The sequence below is a fragment of the Ostrea edulis genome, chromosome 5 (genome assembly GCF_947568905.1).
Source record: "Ostrea edulis chromosome 5, xbOstEdul1.1, whole genome shotgun sequence".
In the NCBI taxonomy this organism is placed as follows: domain Eukaryota; kingdom Metazoa; phylum Mollusca; class Bivalvia; order Ostreida; family Ostreidae; genus Ostrea; species Ostrea edulis.
The window spans coordinates 4,227,276-4,247,275 of NC_079168.1; the positions used below are offsets into that span (position 1 = coordinate 4,227,276).

The window sequence follows — 20,000 nt, forward strand, 5'->3', positions numbered from 1 at the left end:
TTAAGAAAATGATAGTATGATTTAGTAATGGTAAAAAAAAAATTCACTTCAAATTATCTGAAGTAATGATGATAATAGCAAATTAGGAATTTTTATTTCATCGGTCGATACCGTGATACGAATTGAAATTTTACATTCTCTGTTCCTATTAGCAATACGAATAGTTATTGTCTCTAGTGAAGGCACCTAATTGAGGAAAAGAAAAGAGTAATTGAATCCGTACAAACAAGGTTCTACAGAATCTCAATGTCTTCAGTCGGCGAGACAGTGAAAAAGAACCCATTCTGTTCATATCTTAAGGGTATTTACATATCTAACATGAACAGCTATCAGTTTTCCTTCTTGATCACATCTTATGTAATGCTTAGTTTATGAGTTGTTTTTTTGGGGGGGTGGTGGGGGGGGGGGTGGTGGTGGTGGTGGTGGTGGTATATTTTTCTATTTAATTCATAAACCTAAAATCAGAAATCGACATGATAACAGCCTTTTTGCAAGCATTCGTCAAACTATCACTAAACAAATAAGCTTCTTATTAGATAGAGTAATTTGCAATGATACAAATATGAGTGTTTGAAGCTTTACATATGTAAAAACGTGGCAGCAATTTTCCCGTCTGCTCCCATCCATGCTATAATTATAGGTTTATGACAATAAATGAATCTGCAACAGATCGGCATACCAGTTTATGTTTTGTATCGTCTTTACATATTGATTGGCTTCCTAGAAAATGGGGCGTTTTGTGTGAACTGAACAATATGTAGGGGAATCACTAATTCCTGTGTTTGTTTTCAGATACTAATTAATATTATAATCAAGGTATCACATAAAATGAAAGTGGAGCCATAAAACGCAATAATAACAAAGATATTCCTTGCTTTCAAGTAAATCGGTTAGCAACATTCATTATCTATATATTCCGAACATCAAAATACCCAGTAATGCGTGAGTGCATAAAAGTCAGAAAGTTGAATTTCCTTCCGTAATATGAAGATATAAAAATAATTTCATAACCATTATTTTGTATCATATAAGTTAAGTTAGGAGACAATCTGAACTTGATTCACATATCCAGTTGCTGCTTTCCTAGATTTCGTTAAACACTACCACGCCGCTGCCTGGAGAGTGTTCCTTTATTCTCACTACTGGGTCTGTTTCGTTGTTTTTGAGATGCATCTGTTCCTGATATTGTTTTATTTCTGTGTAGGTCAAGACTAGCAATAAGATGGCTTTCATTCAAAAAGAAAATTTGAAACTGTACGTGCTGTTAAAACTGACAGTTCTTGTTAGCTCATCTGAGCTTGTTACCTCACCTAAGGTATAATATCACGGGAGCTTTTCCGCTCATTTGTTGTCCGACGTCCGTCTCCTTGTCCGTAAAAATTATACATGTATATTTTCGAATTCTTCCTAAGGAGCACAGGGCCAATTTCTACCAAACATGTCATAAAGCATTTTCTTAATGAGTGGGGAAATCATGACCCTTCTCTTGGGGGTGATAAGGTGAAATCGCAATAGTGGGTCATATTTTTACATGACAATGTATGAGGACTTTTTAAAAGTAATCATCTCTCAAGACCGGTAACGCCATGATTTGCCATCATAAATATGCAAATACATGTAGCATCATTAATATGCAATCATCCTCATTATTATGCAAGTACCCTCATAAATATGCAAGCATCCTCATTATTATGAAAGTACCCTCATAAATATGCAAGCTCCTCAGGTAATGCGTATTCAATTTTCTTGATGGCCTGAGAGTGAGTGAGTAAGATGGAGTCTCAATAGGGGATCAAAGTTATACATCTGTATAATCTTTGAAAATTTCCACGTGGAGATCTGGGTTAGAAAAAGTATCTCTTGCTTGTCGTAAGAGGCCATTAAATGGGGCGGTCCTTCGGATGAGACCGCAAAAACAAAGGTCTCGTGTCACAGCAGGTTTGGCACGATATATATCCCTCCCTGCTCAAAGACTGTAAGCGCCGAGCATGGGCCTAACTTTTGCAGTCCTTCACCAGCAATGGAGACGTCTCCATATGAGTGACAAATTCTCGAAAGAGACGTTAAACAGTATCCAATCAATCAATCAATCTGACCAAGAACCACTGAATAGATATATTAGTATGCAAACACCCCCAAATGTAATGCAGATTCATATTTAACAAGGGTTGACTTAAATAAGAAATTAAAGTTTTATATGAGAATGTACAGGAAATTTAAATAAATAATTTGACGTCTAACAGGGTTACACTAAATCACGATAATAATCTGCATTTCATGTGACTAGTCAGCCTGTTTTAAACGGTAACTAGTCAATTTGTAGATATTGATTAATCATAGGATGTAAGCCCAGCCAATTAATTGTTATGTAAGATTATGTAATATATAATTTTCGTTGCTAATCATTTTTTAGTTTAATAAATTACAAATTCACACAATGACATTCCTTTTATTCTTTCCTAAGTAATGTACAACAAAACAAGCTGCGGATTACCAGAACTGGGTTTTTTTCTGTATACATTCTTTGGGCAAAATTACGAAGATAAATAATAAGATGCAAAAATGTCAAATTTTGGTGTTTTTCCCTTAGATATTTGGGTTAGGGTATGGATAATAGTTTACATAATGCATGAATATTGGGGAAAATCTCTACAAAATGTTTTCTCCGGAGCAGCAAGGCCATCTTAGTCATATTGATATTAAGACATTTGCATGTTGCGTTAATTAAAGTTAAGTCACAACCACATGGGGCTGGATTGGGGTCATGATATGGGGTCAAAATTTGTTAAATGATATTTTATTGAACACAAATGAAAACGGCAAACTAACCACTCAACTTTATGACAAACTTGAGCTTCTCTATCGTGAACTTCCCATATTTATGTAGCAATATTCCATTATCACCTGCATATGGTGTTTATGTGTCTCAAATGATTCAATACGCAAGAGCTTGTTCTGCGTAGGATCAGTTTTTAAATTGAGGCAACCTACTGACAAACAAGTTGATCAACAGTTTCATTTAAAGTCAGCATTTCCCAAATTCTACGGTCGTTATAACAGTCTAGTCTACCACTACATCCTGTCATTAGGTGTACTGCTGTCTGACGTGTTTCATAGCAATCGTTGGGCCTTTCTTGACACACAGATTTTGACCACAGATTACCCCGTTTACCCGATCGAGATATAGGACTCGCGGTGAGTGTGACCGGTCGACAGGGATGGTTACTCCTCCCAGGTACCTGGTCCCACCTCTGGTGTGTCCAGTGGTCCGTGCATTCCGTACTCTTAATTTTGTATTCTTTATAGGAGTTATGAGATTGATCACTGTTCGCTGTCTTCACCTTGTATAGAAAAGGGTATACTGTTTTAAAATCCTCTTCAACCAAGATGACTCAGGTGAGCATTTATGACCCATAAGCATCTTTTGATGTATTTCAAACTACAGCGGTGTATTGTGTGGAAGTTTATGTGTGTATTTTAATTTTTAAGAATTTATGGAGTGAAAACGTGTGTTTAAACTTAACAAAAATAAATTTACACAACACATCATTCATGATTCTGTTATTCCAAATGAATAGACATTCTAAGTTTCGACATGCTTGATCATGTTCGAAAAGGTCCAACGAAATCAAGAATTTGAGTTTCTGAGTATTTTAATTCATCGTTTAAAATGGCTTTTTAAATTATCATACTAGGGGATGCTTACTCCCTCTAGACACCTGATTCCACCTCTAATATGTCCAGTGGTCTGTGTTTGCCCTACTCTTAATTTTGTATTTTTTGAATAAAAATAATGAGATTGGTCACTGTTCGTAACCATCCCTGTTTTATGTACTATACGGACTTTTCGTGGTCGCTGACACTTAAAATACACAGATAAACAATATGACCTCTTCACTTAATCACTAGACATCCCTTATCTGTAGCATAAAGTCTTGATCCATTTTTTTCATAAATAACGTATTCCCAGCTAAATGAAACATAAATATTTGTTGATGGAAATGGAATACTTGAGCCCCTGGACTAGTATGAGAACTCTGTTTCCTTGTTAAAAGGTCAGCGGCCTTTTGATTTATTGGCAGTATGGTTTTTGAATGTTACAGATCCATCCAGGACGGAGTATGTTAATTAAGCCGATAAACAAACGTCATATGTTATATGTATAAAGGTGTGACCGAGCAAAGCATGAAATGGTGTGTCCAAGTGATAATCATATTCAGTAAAGTACGGTAAATTAGAGATTCTCTCACTCCTATATATATATATATATATTTACACACAATTCATTGCGAACAAATGGGGTGTATAAATTACAAATTGCATAGAGTACTGGGATTTCGTTGTGTGGATTCGTACGAATTTAAACGGAGGGAACAGAGGATGCCGATAGTTGAACGCAATGGCGGTTCCCGTACGGCTCACACAATTTTCAGTAAACATATGTAGAGATTTTTTTCTATTTTTTTTTTCTTCTTTCATATACGTATTACCTTTCCTTCGCGAATCAGCCTTCGGTCCGTGCGAGACCGGTCGCGGTAGCTCAGTGGTGGAACATTCATTTCGTAACCGGAAGGTCGTGTGTTCGAGCCCCGCTCATGTAATGTCCGCGTCAAACATAAAATGTTAACAGAGGTAGTGATTGCTCCTTCACCAAACGCTCGGCATTTAGAAGTGAGAATCACGGGTCTTTCGGAAATGACCATAAAACGAAGGTTCCGTGCCGCGACAGGCGTTGGAACGATAAAGAACCATCACTGCTACTATTCTGAGCGCTAAGCATAGGTCTAATTTTTTGGCACTTCACCTACAGTTGGTGACGTCTCAAAATGAGTGAAAAATTCTCGACGGGACGTATAACAAACAATCAATAAATCAGCCCGTCCGAGCTTTGTTCGGTATAAACATAATTTAACAGCTTAAATGATGGAGAGAGCATATGACTTACTTCTGGTATCAACTGAAGTTTATAATTGTATAAGATAGACATGGTAAAACCGACACCTAACTCAAGAATAGACGAATCTGACGATTTTTGCCATTGCTTATTTTGGTACTCATGTGTACCTCGTGACTCATTACACTGAAATTTTATTTAATGGTTCTTTTAGCACCTCGCAAGAAGCATGCATCAAATCAAAGTAAAGGTTGGACTTAAGAATCTCTTATTTCTAAACAAATCACCCTTTTGATCACTCCGGACAAAATCACAAAAAATTCAAATAGAATAATTGAGAATTTGTATCACTCTTTCGATGGTGAAATCATACTTCATACGAGGTGTTTTATCGAGCCATTGAATTACATTTTAGTGTAATGAGCCATCTTAAATACGTTACAATGGTTGCCTGGTCAAAATATGATATTGGCAGTAAGACAATTACCTTGCATAATGTATTTCTAAGTATTTTTATATCTAGATCTATGACAAATTACAAAATTTCAAGTTAATTTTTTGATCGATGACTCTATAAATTAAGTTTGATTTTTATTCATTAAAAAAAAAAACTTATTCAAGTAATAGGAACTAGTTCTATTAGAAATGGGTGTAATTTTCTTTGTCAAATCCCTTATGCTGTGTATATCTAGGCTTTTAAATCCATGCTTGTGTAGTAATTCTAGAAATAAATAACTACATAAGTACAAATTGTGTACTTACTATAGTAACTGAATTTTATTTCCAAAATATAGATATTTTTCAGTTACAAAATGTCACTAAATATCTAGAGAGCGATGTTTCAATTTCCTGTATTTGAAAAAAAGTTTCGTCTGATATTCCCTCCTGAGGAGATCTGGTGCATTTTAAAAGTTTTATGACGTCCAATGTGTACAAGTCTGAGTGACACGCTCCCTTCCCGGCGGTCCTTCGGATGAGACCGCAAAAACCGAGGTCCTGTGTCACAGCAGGTGTGATACGATAAAGACCTCCACTGCTCAAAGGCCGTAAGCGCCGAGCATAGACCTAAATTTTGTAGCTCTTCACCCGCAATGGTGATGTCTCCATATGAGTGAAAAATTATCTAGAGTCCCTCTAGAGTTAAACAATATACAACCAACCTTCACGACAAATGACAGAGCAGTGGGAAACTTCTTCAGGAAAAACAAGGAAGTAAGGGGGATATAAGAGCTCAGTAAAAGAAAAGAAGTTACCAGGTATTTATTTATCTAATCTGAAGGAAACGAATGAATGTCAATCTTATCCACTGATGTTTACATGTAAGTATATATGCGAATAAATTAGGACCGCGCTGTCCAGCGGATGTTCGGAAGACCACGTGAACGGTTGATAACCAAAATGATACACAGCTAATTATAATGAGCCACATAATAATAGCATGATATTATTAACTTCAGTAGGCTATAGAAGATGTGTCACTATTATCTCGAAAACACATGTCTGTATAACTGGCGCATTAGTATGGTTTTTTTTTCCGATGCAGCTTCATCCTGCTGAAATTTTCTAATTTTACGGTGCTCCTATTCCAGGCCAAATCATTTCAGGATAAATCGTTCGTTCGTGCAGACTCTCTGCGTCGTCAGAAGCAAAATGGCGCTCGGTCAGGGTGGAATGGGATGGTTGTTACAAGGCAATGATATAATTACAAAACTTTGCAATCAACTTCACGTTTTAACATTTTGCGTTTTACCGATTTTTTAAATAAAGCGGGTGCTTACTCCTCCTAGGCACATGATCCCACCTCTGGTGTGTCCAGGGGTCCGTGTTTGCCCAACTATCTATTTTGTATTGCTTATAGGAGTTATGAGATTGATCACTGTTCGTTATCTTCATCTTGCATAGGTGTATTCAAGAGGATGAAGTTTTAAATAAAAGAAATAAAGTTTTTGGTTAAATATACCAGATTTATTTCGTAGAATTAATTGTGTAAATACAGAAACATATATGAAATTTGAATGTGGATATTTTATGAAAAGTAAGTCCACAAAAGGGATTTACGAGTAATATTCTTCGTCAATACAACGTATCATTGGGTCATATGCCGTCTGACGTGGTTCATACCGATTGTTAAGCCGTTCTTGGCACACTGATTTTGACTACGGATAATTCCGTTTACCTGATCAAAATATAAGGCTTACGGCGGGTGTGACCGTTCGACAGGGGATGCTTACTCCTCCTAGGCACCTGATCCCACCTCTGGTGTGTCCATGAGTCTGTGTTTGCCCAACTATCTATTTTGCATTGCTTATAAGAGTTATGAGATTGATCACTGTTCGTTATCGTCACCTTTCAAATGAAAAGAAAGTCCGCAAAAAGGATTTCCGAATCGTGTGATGAAAATCATCATATAATAAACAATAAGGTAGACCGCCTTCTTCGATAAGTCATAGACATAAACTATTTCGTGAGTTTAATTTCAAAACGTGAAGATAACGAACAGTGATCAATCTCAGAACTCCTATAAAGAATACAGAAATAAGAGTAGGGTAAACAGGTATCCCTAGGAGGAGTAAGCATCCCATGTCGACTGGGCACACCCGCTATGAGCGCTATATTTTGATTAGGTGAATGGAGTTATCCGTAGTCAAAATCGCTATGTAAAGAACGGTCTAAGAATTGGTATAAAATATGTGAGAGCATTCGACCTAATGAGAAGTTATATTTGTAAATTAGGTTGTCATAACGACCGTAGAATTTGCGAAATGCCGACTTTTAAAAAAACAAACCCTGTAACATCAACCTATTTGTCAGTATCCTGCTTCGATTGAAAAGCTGAACATAAATATGGGAAGTTGACAATGGGGAAGCTTACGTCTTCTCTTTTGTCATAAAGGTGAGTTGTTAGTTTGCCGTTTATGTTCAATAAAACATATGTGTATATGCATGAAGCAGATGTGGAAGATTCTGTAGTGTCTTTTATTTCGAGTTCACTGGGATGTATCGAGTCCACATATGAGTGAAACTGAGTATTATCAATAGATAAAGTCGTCGTCAATACCGGTATATCTAAATGTCGAGTTGAAGCCCACAGCAAGAGATTATTTTCTTCTCATGTAGAAGCTTTGAATAAACCCTGCCTCGTAAAATATAAAAACTGGTCCGCTAATTAAAGAGCACTTGTCGCCAGCACGGTAATTCCAACATACTGTTGGAAGACCTGATTACTACGTTGATATAGTCTGCTAGAGTTTAAAACAAACTGAAGCGTGATTTTGAAGAGATTTCATTTTTAAGGGAACGTTTTAAAGCAGGATTACCAAATGTGGAATTTAGCTAAGTTCGTTTGCAAAACAGCTGTAATAATGACTCTCAAAGACAATATTGTTACAAGCTTGTAGCTGGAACAATACATATTCCTCATGTAACCTATATAATTTATTTATCACGTATGGTGTACTAAGCACGGAAGGATAGATGGTACGTACTTTTGTTTTGATGTGTCTAATACAAAATTTTAATATCCCTCTTACTTTTAATCCATTCTGACTTCAGAGTGCATGTGCTTAGAATCAGAGTGGAGTTTAACAAAGTAATTTGTGGATGACTGATCACAAGAAAGGAATATTTCTGTGTTCCATTTCTACTGAAGAAGCAGCTGTCTATGACGTCATGACGCCTAGTCGTTAATTCATTGTGAGGAATGGTCGTGTTTAGTGTTGAAAAGTCATACGTTTTCATATTGTTCATTTGGGAAAAGTTTTGTGATTCCAGATTAACTAAACGTTCTTTGGAATGTTTAAAGAATCCACATTTGATTTACACCACTTCTTGCACATGATATGGCACAATACGTTTGAAGTTTATATGATTCATATTCATGGATTGAAAAGTAGAATTCCAACAGTCCATATATTAATCAAGGTATTACTATTTCTGTAGCAGCTATGTGTATATAAATTTATTGCTCCACTTAAAATATAATTTCCGGTTTCTTCCATCCCCATATTTAAATGCATTTTAATCTTGGACATTGTGAAATAATAATTGAAATATTTCAGTCATGAGATGAAATATACTGGTTCTCCATTTTATAATTTTTAAGTTCTGTCCTCATTATCAAAATCCGGTAAACGTGTCCTCCTTCTGGTTCTTCCATTTATAATCTGTACGTCCGGTAAACGTGTTCTCCATCTGGTCTCTAAACACATGATCTTTTAAGTTCGGTGCACTAATATTTTCTTTTATTTGGTTCTCCCATTCATGATCCTTTAAGTTCTATAAAATGCCCTTCGTTGTATTGACATTTCCAATGTTTTAACTTTGATTTCTTTACCAAATGTAAGAGCCATTTCTTCACAAGTGCGATACAATCGTTAACGATGCGAGCATGGACCTTGATTAATCTAGTACTGTCTATTCCAACGACTGGGAATTCGGAGAGAAATGAAAGTAGAATGTAAATTATATAAACAAGTGAATTTCAGTTTGGAAAATACATTCAACGCATTACGTCGGAATACTTTTCATGAAGTGCTAAATGAATTTACGCGCATTGATGAAGTTTTCTGTTCAATTTTTCCTTTGATACCTGCATCAAGAAAAGAAGTATTATAAGTTTAATGTCTTATCATTTTATTGTGTTTTTAAATAGTAAAACAAATCGAAAAGCTTTGATTAACGTTCTTGAAATGGGGCGTAGGAATACATGTACAATTTATGCGTAGCAGTGAAAACAACAACAAAAATGGCTCTGCGTTCAGGTCAGGTAGAGTTTAAAATTACTGTGCAGAATTAAATGGATTAGACGCTAAATTAAAGGTACAATGGTTAAAAGCTAAATTAGATATAAAGGAAGTGAACAAGCGGTGACTGGATGTTTCTGCATTGTGTTGGAGGAGACGGTGGAATGCGACTCGGCTCCATTTCAACATCAATTAAAAAGCTTAACACCTCTTTATCCAAATCGCTCTCGATGTGCCCCATATCACGCAGTTCAATTTCATTAATATCTCGAAGATCAAAAGTAGCCGCTTGCTCCGTCATGTTATCGAACTCGTAAAGCAGACGATACATACCGGGAACTTGATTACATGTACACTCGTACATGTATATTTGTGTCATCGCTATGTGCGCTGTTTCTTTAAATTGATTTCTGTATTTTATTCAAATGTTTGGTTGTATTTATTTTTGGTATTAATGAAAAAAATCAAACGATTGGAATGATTTTGTAGAAATTCCCGTTCTATAAATAGCGTTAAAATTAGAACGGGGAAGACACATTCCAGAGAAAAGTAGTCCCGTGTGCTTAGTGCAGATGAACTCCGGACGATTTTTTAAAACTAAGAAATCAAACAAATTTTTCATCCACTCAGCTTCGGTTTTAGGTCATCACTTTAAAAGTTGATAAAATACACATGGTGTCCGGATACGATTTGCAAAAGCGTGACTGCGCGTTAGTCACAACACGCTGTCACGTCAACAAGGAACGCGCCTTCGCGCTCTCGCAAAATCTACACAACGCGCCTTCGCACCGACAAGCAACAAGCCTTCGCGCCGTCACGCCAACAAGCGACGGCGCGTTGCTTGTTGGCGCGTTATGTAAAGTGTTAGCGTGACGGCACGTTGCTTGTTGGCGCGTTATGTAAAGTGTTAGCGTGACGGCGCGTTGCTTGTTGGCGTGACGGCGCGTTGTGACTAACGCGCAGTCATGCTTTTACAATTGGCCCTATCCGGACACCATAGTTAAATGATAAATAATTCAATGATTTTTTTTTAAATTACCCCCCCCCCTTTTATTGAATATTTCGAGGTAAATTCCCAGTTCATACCTTCATGTATTTAAAAAAAATATTTATTAAATAATGTATGCATTACATGCACTTTCTTTAGGCATGAACGTGGTCGGGAAAAAAACTATAGCGTCCGTAAGTTTTGACACCGAGTTCATCAACTATAGATACATGTATGTAGGAACAAGGACGTATCCGACTGATTCATCGTACTACATGTAGATCACGTGGGAAACACTAAATGGTGAGTTCGATATGCGCAGATCCAAGAATTGGTTGGGAAATAGCTAACGGTATGCTAATACAACAGTCAATGGTCAGCACTCTGCTCGTTTCGGAAAGTCAGTAAAAAGACTGTAGTTTGAAACTATTTTTATTATATCTCTACAGTCGTAGTTTTTGTACGATTTTGCCCACGGACTATATAATATTATCTTTTAAGATCAATTTTCCCCACACTACTGTATAACGCCGTTCTCGTCCAAACTAATAGTGTTTTTCCCATATTATTTGAAGAATTCTGTGGTATTGATATATCTATTAAACTCTTAACATAAAAATAGTGGCATACATGTACGTATGTATGTGATTTTAAGATGAAATCCACAACGCTTCTGTTTGCGTTTATTTTTATTTCCTATGACGTTCCAAGCTGGTGTGTTTATTTTGCGTACCCCTAAACTACATCTGCCCCGAAGATCGTATATAAAATCTTTTCAACGCTGTTTACCGTCTTACTAAGCAAACTGGTTATTGTCATAAAGTCCCATGGATGATTTTTCGCCTCAAACTTCCATTATCGTACAGGCAAGTTATTGCATGCGCGTAATATAGACACAATCTTTAATGTAGCTCATGCATAAAATTAACAGACGCATTCCAGTATGATCTACAACAAAATCAATAGGTAAACGATGCTGCTTCACATGTAAGTAGGGACTACATGTAGCTACATTGTGTAAGGATGTACATCATTAAAGTGGGATGGAAAAGTCTGACAATTCATTTTATTTGTTTGCTTTACGTCGCTTCTATCACTCATATTGAACCGTTAGCAGCTGTTGGTTTAGACCTTAGCTTAGCAGTAAAGGCTGTAGCGGTGAGGGTTCGTTAACGTGGTAAGGCCTGACGCGACACGGGGCCTCTGTTTTTAAGGTCATACCCGAGATATTCTTTATTTTATTGCCGAGCGTTTGGCGAAAGAGCAATCACTACCTATATATTTGACACGGTCATGACATGAGCTGGGCTCGAACTCACGACTTCCGGTTACGAAGCGAATGCTCTGTTACTTAGCTACCACGACCGGTCGACAATTTCTTTAAAATCGTTATTCAAACATGATGGGTAGTATGGTATACTGTGGAATCAGTTATATTCGCGATGGGATGCAGTCTTGTGGAATTGCTTTCTGTGCAATGACCGTTATATAAATTTTGTATTTTGTTGTGGTTTGTAATGTCATGGGATAAGGGTAATCAGAAAATCCGCGAAAATTGAATCCCATAGATATAATAATTCCACTGTTCATACCTTTTGTCTACTTTTAACAAACTAAAGCTATTATCGACCAGATTATCATAGAATTATTTCCAATATAACATCGATGACAAAATCTTATCAGACAGAAAACAAGATATTTAACTGGCTCTTTACTGAAGCATTTATTACAGATTTAAACTATATATTTTTCATCTTTAAAAAAAACATCCATATAAAATATTGTACGTAGTTTACCATGGTACATTGTAATAGGTAAAGTCTGGCCATCAAGAAGTAGGTGCATTTTTCCATCTTGGAACGTACAATATGTGCAGAAACCAAATTTGAACTAATAGATAGGGGTTAGGGAAGTTATGTGAACTTTACATTTTTGTATCAGCTGACTTTGGTTTAAAATTATGAATTCTGTAGTTTGTGTTTAGGGACCTCATAGTATGCCTTATAAAAATAAGAAGAGCATCAGATCCTCTTGGGTTTCACTTTAAAAACAATTTCATAAAAACACGTAGTTCGAAGATCCATACTTGACATTAGTATTGTGGAAGAATATTGGAAGATTCATTAGTATTTGCGGTTACGTTGGTGCGTAAATCACATTAACAATAAACTCCTACTTAAACATTTATGCAAAATACAACCGAGTGCAAATATAAGCTGCGATCTGTAAGTATATTTTATTCTAAGAAACGTTTGGATAGATAGATTGAGCTCTTTTACTCTGATTAAGTCATAAGCTCATGATTTTATTATCGATACCTCCATTGAATAGTATAGCTGTATCCAGAACACGTTCACATTATATAATGGACTATGAACAGCTCCGTGCATTAGAGACGGTGTGAAAAGAGTGTATATGTTTGATACGGACAGGTGCGGGAGTAAGACATTCGGCATGCTGACTGTTGCTCACTAAGCGTTATTGATTTTTCTTTTACAGGGTATAATTTGGATCGGGCTCAGTATTACATGTGTCACTATGTCGTCTGTTTCAAGGTTATTAGTGATTGTGATGTATTTCTTAACGGATGTACAAAAAGGTAAGTTTACGTTTCCTTCTTAAATTAAATTAAAATCTTTCACCTCAACATATCATATATTATTGTAAAGGGAATAAAGTTGCGTGATGTTTAAAGATATTTACTGTATTCAAAGAGTTTTAAAAAAGAAAAAAAAATCTGCTCAAGTGTACTTCACAGAAAGTGTTGTTTGTCATCCTGACGACACGAACCACGCCTTCCGTAACAACGAAACATCCTATGTTCGAGTTATTTTATTTCAATAAAAAAAAAAATTCTTTGGATTTTTTTAACTCCGTACTCTTGTGTTTTACATAAAATATATATCTGTGGTGAATATCCGGTAATTATACTTTAATTAATGTATATTTCTCCATCTTACATATCTACATACAAAAACAAACTATCGTATTATTCATGGTGGAATTTTTTTTTAATATAAAGACACAAGAATTCAAAACAAAGAATTTAAATCTTATCGCTTGTAAATCGTCTTGGAGTGCTCTTGGATGTAAATCAGACCTCTGCAGTGGGTTTTTTTCCAAACGATTTTGTAAACAAAATCACCTGACTTTTGAAGTTTTTAACCGATTCACGGTAGATTTGGCGCAGGATTAGAAAGAAATGGAGAACACATAAATATTAAGAATAGTGTTAAGCATCCACTAATAAGCTGGTCTTTATTACTGCGCTTGGCATGTTAGTATTTTATCATATACATGATGTTTGCAATCCGATGATTTTCTAAACCGCCTTCCTCATATCAAGCCGTGGACACGAAAGTGTTACATAATTTGTTTCATATCTCAAAAACTTAACAGTCTTCTCTAACTATTATTTTCTGACGCGGAGGACATTAGTATTATATCTTTATCATTCATGGTGGATAAATATTGACTCGCGTGTCAGTGACGTTTTCTTGCATGTCCTGACAACACGTCTGATGCGGGACATGGATAGACATTGATGTATAATCCCGCAGGAAATCGCACTTTCGGTTAACGGATGTAACTTTGTCTCATGTACCACCTTTTGTCACTGTAACCGTTGACAGAAAGAACCATCAGAAACATCAATCAGAAACCTGAAGAATCATCAGAGAAAAGGGGCACCGGTAGACTCCTGTAGGGATATATTGTACATATACATGATGCCGCTCTGTGTGGTTTTCTTCTGCCTATAATGGCGTTCTTTTGAATTTGATTTTGGCCCAGACCATAACGTTGTTTCTCTCCGACTATGCCATTTAAAAACATGATTTTGCTCCAGGCCAAAATGTTTTTTTTTGTATTTGATTTTGCTTCAGGTCACGATGTCGTTCTTTAGGATTTGATTTTGCTTCAGGTCATGATGTCGTTCTTTAGGATTTGATTTTGCTTCAGGTCACGATTTCGTTCTTTAGGATTTGATTTTGCTTCAGGTCACGATGTCGTTCTTTAGGATTTGATTTTGCTTCAGGTCACGATGTCGTTCTTTAGGATTTCATTTTGCTTCAGGTCATGATGTCGTTCTTTAGGATTTGATTTTGCTTCAGGCTATGATGTCGTTCTTTAGGATTTGATTTTATTCCCGGACTATACTATCATTTTATAATATTAATCCCCCAGACTGTTAAACGCCGTTCTTGCCCAAACCAAATCCCGTTCTTCAGAATTCTTTATATATCCGTAATTCTTTTCAGGTTTTGATGTGCCCCTAAATATAACGTTGTTCCCTTGGATCATTTTGCTCCAGACTAAATCGTTTTACTTCGGTTTTTGCTCGTGACTATAATGTTCTTTCACGTTGTATTGCACGAAATTTATTTTGCCTCCAAGTTGGTCTTCTTATTCAGTTATTTTTTTTCTCTGGTTTCCTTTCACCTTTACTCTGACTGTAATACCTTTTCTCTGACTATAATACATTTTCTCAGACTATGATACCGTTCTTGTGCAGACTAGAATGTTATAGTTTTATAGTAGATAGAAAAACTCGCGCACCTGCTGTGTACTCCCTTGTGAATGATTGATTGTATCTTGTTTAACGTCCCTCTCGAGAATGTTTCACTCATATGGAGACGTCATCAGGCCTATGGTCGACGCTTACGGCCATTGCACAGCGAGGGTTTTTAGCGAGCCACACCGACTGTGACAAGGGACATCAGTCTTTAAGGTTATCTCCGAGGACCCGTGACATTCACACCTGATGCCGAGCGTTTGGCGATGGAACTGTCACTACCTGTTTTAACGACTTAGGTCTGTCGCGGCCGAGATTCGAACCCCGATCTTCCGCATGCGGGGCGAACACTTTGTCTCTAGACCACCACGGTGGTACCTTGTGATGAAGATGAAATTTAAAAGTTGTATATCATATAAAGGGTTGTATGCATATATAATAGATATCCATCTATTTGGCTCTGAAGTTCAATTATTAAGTCTTAACCATGGTGTGATAGGTGATCAGGTCTTCCAACAGTCTGTTGGAATTCCCATGGGCACGAATTGTGCTCATTTGTTAGCTGACCTGTTTCTATATTCATATGAAGCATGATTTATTCAAAAACTTCTACGTGAGAAGAAAAAATCTCTTGCTATGGCCTTCAATTCGACATTTAGATATATCGACGACATTTTGTCTATTAACATTAACAACTTTCATTCATATGTCGATTTGATATATCCCTGTGAACTTGAAATAAAAGACACCACAGAGTCGTCCATTTCTGCTTCATAATTAGATATTTTATTGAAAATAGACATTAACGGCAAACTGACAACTCAACTGTATGACAAACGGCATCATTTTAACTTCTCCATCGTCAGCTTCCCACATTTATGTAGCAATATTCCATTATCACCTGCAATAGTGTTTATATATCTCAACTGATTCGATACGCAAGAGCTTGTTCTGCCTATGGTCAGTTTTTAAATCGAGGCAAGCTACTGACAAACAAGTTGATGGTACAGGGGTTTCAACAGTCTCGATTGAAGTCAGCATTTCGCAAATTATATGGTCGTTTATTATAAGGATCTAGTTCATCAATACAACCTATCATTGGGTCAAATGCTATCTGACATGTTTCATTCCGATTGTTAGTTCGTTCTTGGCACACTGATTTTGACTAGGGATAACTCCATTTACCTGATCAGGATATAGGGCTCACGGCGGGTGTGACCGGTCGACAAGGGATGCTTACTCCTCCTAGGCACCTGATCCTACCTCTAGTGTGTCCAGGGGTCCGTATTTGCCCAACCATCTATTTTGTATTGCTTATAGGAGTTGTGAGATTGATCACTCTTTGTTATCTTCACCTTTCATAAAAAAAAACTAAATTGTAATCTTTATTTGCAATTTGTAAGATGAAAAAAGTGAAGATAACAGTGTGGTCAGTTTTATAATCCTATAACAAATACAAAATCGAAAACAGGTTAAACACGGACCCCTGTACACACCAGAGCATGGGAGAATTAAGCATCCCCTGTTCACCGGTCACACCAACTCGAGCCTTCTTTCTTATTCAGGTAAACGGAGTAATCCAAAATTAAAATCGGATGAAAAGAAAGGCATAACATTGGTTAAACAATGGCAGTAACCACAGTAATATCAACTTATATGTCAGCATCCTGCCTCGATTTAAAAATTGATCATACGCATGACATGCTCTCGCGTATCGAATAAACACACACACACACTGAATGCAGATGATGATGAAATATTACTACATGGATATGGGGGGTTGACTATGAAGAAGCTGCAATCATTCCGTTTATCGCAAAATTGAGTTGTTTGTTCGCCATTAACGTCGATGTTCAGCAAAACATTCACATACGAGAAATAATGCGGTGTCTTTTCTTTCGAATTCACCTTTGATAAAATTATATAGTTGTATATATATATATATATATATATATATATATATATATATATATATATTACACTAAATGCATACAAAAATGTGCAGTTTGTCCAGGTCCATATTCTCCCATACCATGTTGAGTCAGTGCTATTATTGTCGTTCAATGATTTGTATGCATATCGGTGTATAATGGTCTTAATTCTAGGATTGACCTTATTCATCATTAAACCAGAAATGCGGCACAAATTGTAGTTAACTTGGTATGATATGCAAAACAAATTGTTGATAAAGAGTTATGAATTATTTGTGGACAACGTCACAGAAACGCGTGATTTTAGTCCCTTTCTTTGAAATGTACAGAAGTTGTCTCTGTTGTAAGACTCAGATCAAATAGAAATAATTCATGTGTAGTGAAAGTGTCATACACACACAGAAGGACTGTTACCAACGTATTGTTAGCTAAATGATGAAGAAGAAGAAATTAAATGTAATAGTATACAACTCATTTCTTGATATCGTTTCTGTGTGAAAGATGGTACGTTCTTTTAATATGCACGTGTTGATTGCCTAGGTCAAGTAAGATGAAACTTCATAATCGTTTCTAACTCGGATCCCTGATTGCCTACACAAACAGGACCACCCTGTTAAACTTAAACGAAAAATAAGCTTGTGTCATATTCTGATAAAATCTTTCTGGGCACTCGCCCGAAATCTACATGACGCCGTGTAACACCTTTGGAAAAATCGGTCTACTCCTTTCAGCGGGAACATTTAAGGCATTTTTAGCTAAAGTAATCAATATATTAAAATTTGATTATTATAGGTCAGATGCTTTGCCATGTACTTACATTTTTAATAACTCGTCAGATTAGTATATGTGCATGTGATGATACTGTCAGGAAAACGAAGCTTTGATGTATACTTAGATCGTAGGATTTCCTCTCAGCTAACTGGCTGTGAAATTGTACTCACTCGTCTCCGTCGCGTGCCTGTATCAGCGGCTGCGGGGAGGCTCTTCTACTCACTCGACTTCATGTCAGACAATCTTTATCATTATCGAACGTATATATATATATTTCGAAAAACCTGCAATTTATCTGTACTCTTAATTTGTTGGTCGAAGATGGTCCAATCCCTTGTTTTGTAAAGTATATGATTACAAGAGATTATCTATTTAATGTTGGAATACCCAGCAGAAATCGGTCACGTAAAGTGCTCGCACGTCTACACGTTATCTAGACATATAACAATCTCATAAATGAGTCAATTCATGTGTACTTCATGCCTAATAATGAAATATGATTTTCTCTGTGGTCCAGCTGTTGGGAACGGTGTAAGGACAAGGTCAATGCCATTGGAAGCACTACTCAGCTTTAAGAACGTCTTAAAGTGGCGTAAGATATATTATGCTGAGTCAGATGGGAAAATGATAGGGCAGGTGCTTGAAGATCGCAGGGTCGGTGTAGGACAAGGACGCTAATTACACATTTTTTCTGAATGCAAATTTTCTAGATTTGTAGCCAATATAGTATTTATAATGGTAGATATATCGACAGGTTATGTCATGTGCTTATTTAGCGTGATTAACAAAAATTACATTTTATCGTAAAAATGTTACAACTACATAAATTGATTTAGAATCAAACCAACGTAAACAGGCTATAAAGCGATTTTCTTGTCAGTCATTTGAACCCCATTTAAGCGCTATATAAACATGTCCGACAACGCTATTTTGACCGTGAAAAATAAATATCTGGATATATTTAAACACACATTTTAAAATATTTTTGTTGTAGACAGATAAATATATGAAATATTACATCCGGTCCATTGTATGGATTATGACGCTATAATCTACATCACAGTTTAGTAGTAGATGAAATCCCGCTTGTTTTCCTTTGGAATGTAGGACCGCGGTTAATGTTAGGTGATTGCGTGGGAGGGTTTAGATTGTGGGATGCAATATCCAGTCCATTGTATGATTTATGTAAGTCCTCCAGACTTTTTCAAATGATTCAGCGCAATTGTTAAATATCAATGCAACATGAAAACATTTATCACGGAACACTGCCTACTAATCAAGCGGTACCCCCAGTATTATAATCAGATGCGGAACACGGTCACAGCTTTAAAGTATTATCTTAGGCTTGCACATAATGTAAATTTCTGCCACAGAAGAAACAGGTATTTCTCCAACAAATGTCACATAGGACGTAATAAGCGTCCAGCAATAATATGATATTTATGAAGAGGTCGATCTCAGCTGTTTAATGAAATAAATCACCACATAAAACACATATTTGATATCAGTTTTCTTTGATGGCAAAGAGTACTTTAATGTTGATCTCTTGATCTAGTTTCAATATAAAGCATTTTCATTTTATACTGATATTCAGATAGTATCTACATTTTATACTGATATTCAGATAGTATCTACATTCATTTCGTTGTATCACTGATGGAAATGAAATTAATTACTCGACATTCGGTGGCCTACACATTAATTGGAACACGTTTAACATCAAATTAATCTCACAAATAAGAAATGGGTAATTTTGAAATCAGAACGGAGAGATTGTTTTGCAGATCTAGGGGTGTGCGGGAATTAACATGGAAGTGGTCTTTCCTGATCTCTCTACAACTTTAGTCAGTGATTTTATCATAGATCCGCGGCTTGCCACGTGCGCTGTGGTGATGCACGAGCAGTCCCTTTGCTCAGCGGTCCGTGACTACAGATCAAATTGCCTCAGAGTTTATCACACGAATGTATGTCATTCATTTTGAGCAAGAAAATGTATTTTAAAAAGACGGTGTAAGACCTACAAGCAAATTGTCTGAAACGGGCTCAACATTGAGGAGTCTTAAATTTTGAAAGCAATTAATAGATCGAAGAAATACTTCCGGTTAGAATGTTTACGTCAAGATTCATCAAATGATACCACGTGTATTTCGTAATATCCAGC

At 36.4% G+C, this 20,000-nt stretch overlaps 1 protein-coding gene across 2 annotated transcripts in view; it reads left to right on the plus strand.

Annotated features, from left to right (window-relative positions):
- LOC125649395 (neuronal acetylcholine receptor subunit alpha-2-like) overlaps positions 1-20,000 on the plus strand; it is a 73,902-nt gene that overhangs the window by 1,681 nt on the left and 52,221 nt on the right. For both annotated transcript variants that reach the window (XM_048876923.2, XM_056167063.1), the window contains exon 2: positions 13,124-13,223. In XM_048876923.2, coding sequence (XP_048732880.2) covers positions 13,163-13,223 — 61 coding nt within the window. In that variant the 5' untranslated portion in view covers positions 13,124-13,162. The remainder of the gene's footprint in view (positions 1-13,123; positions 13,224-20,000) is intronic.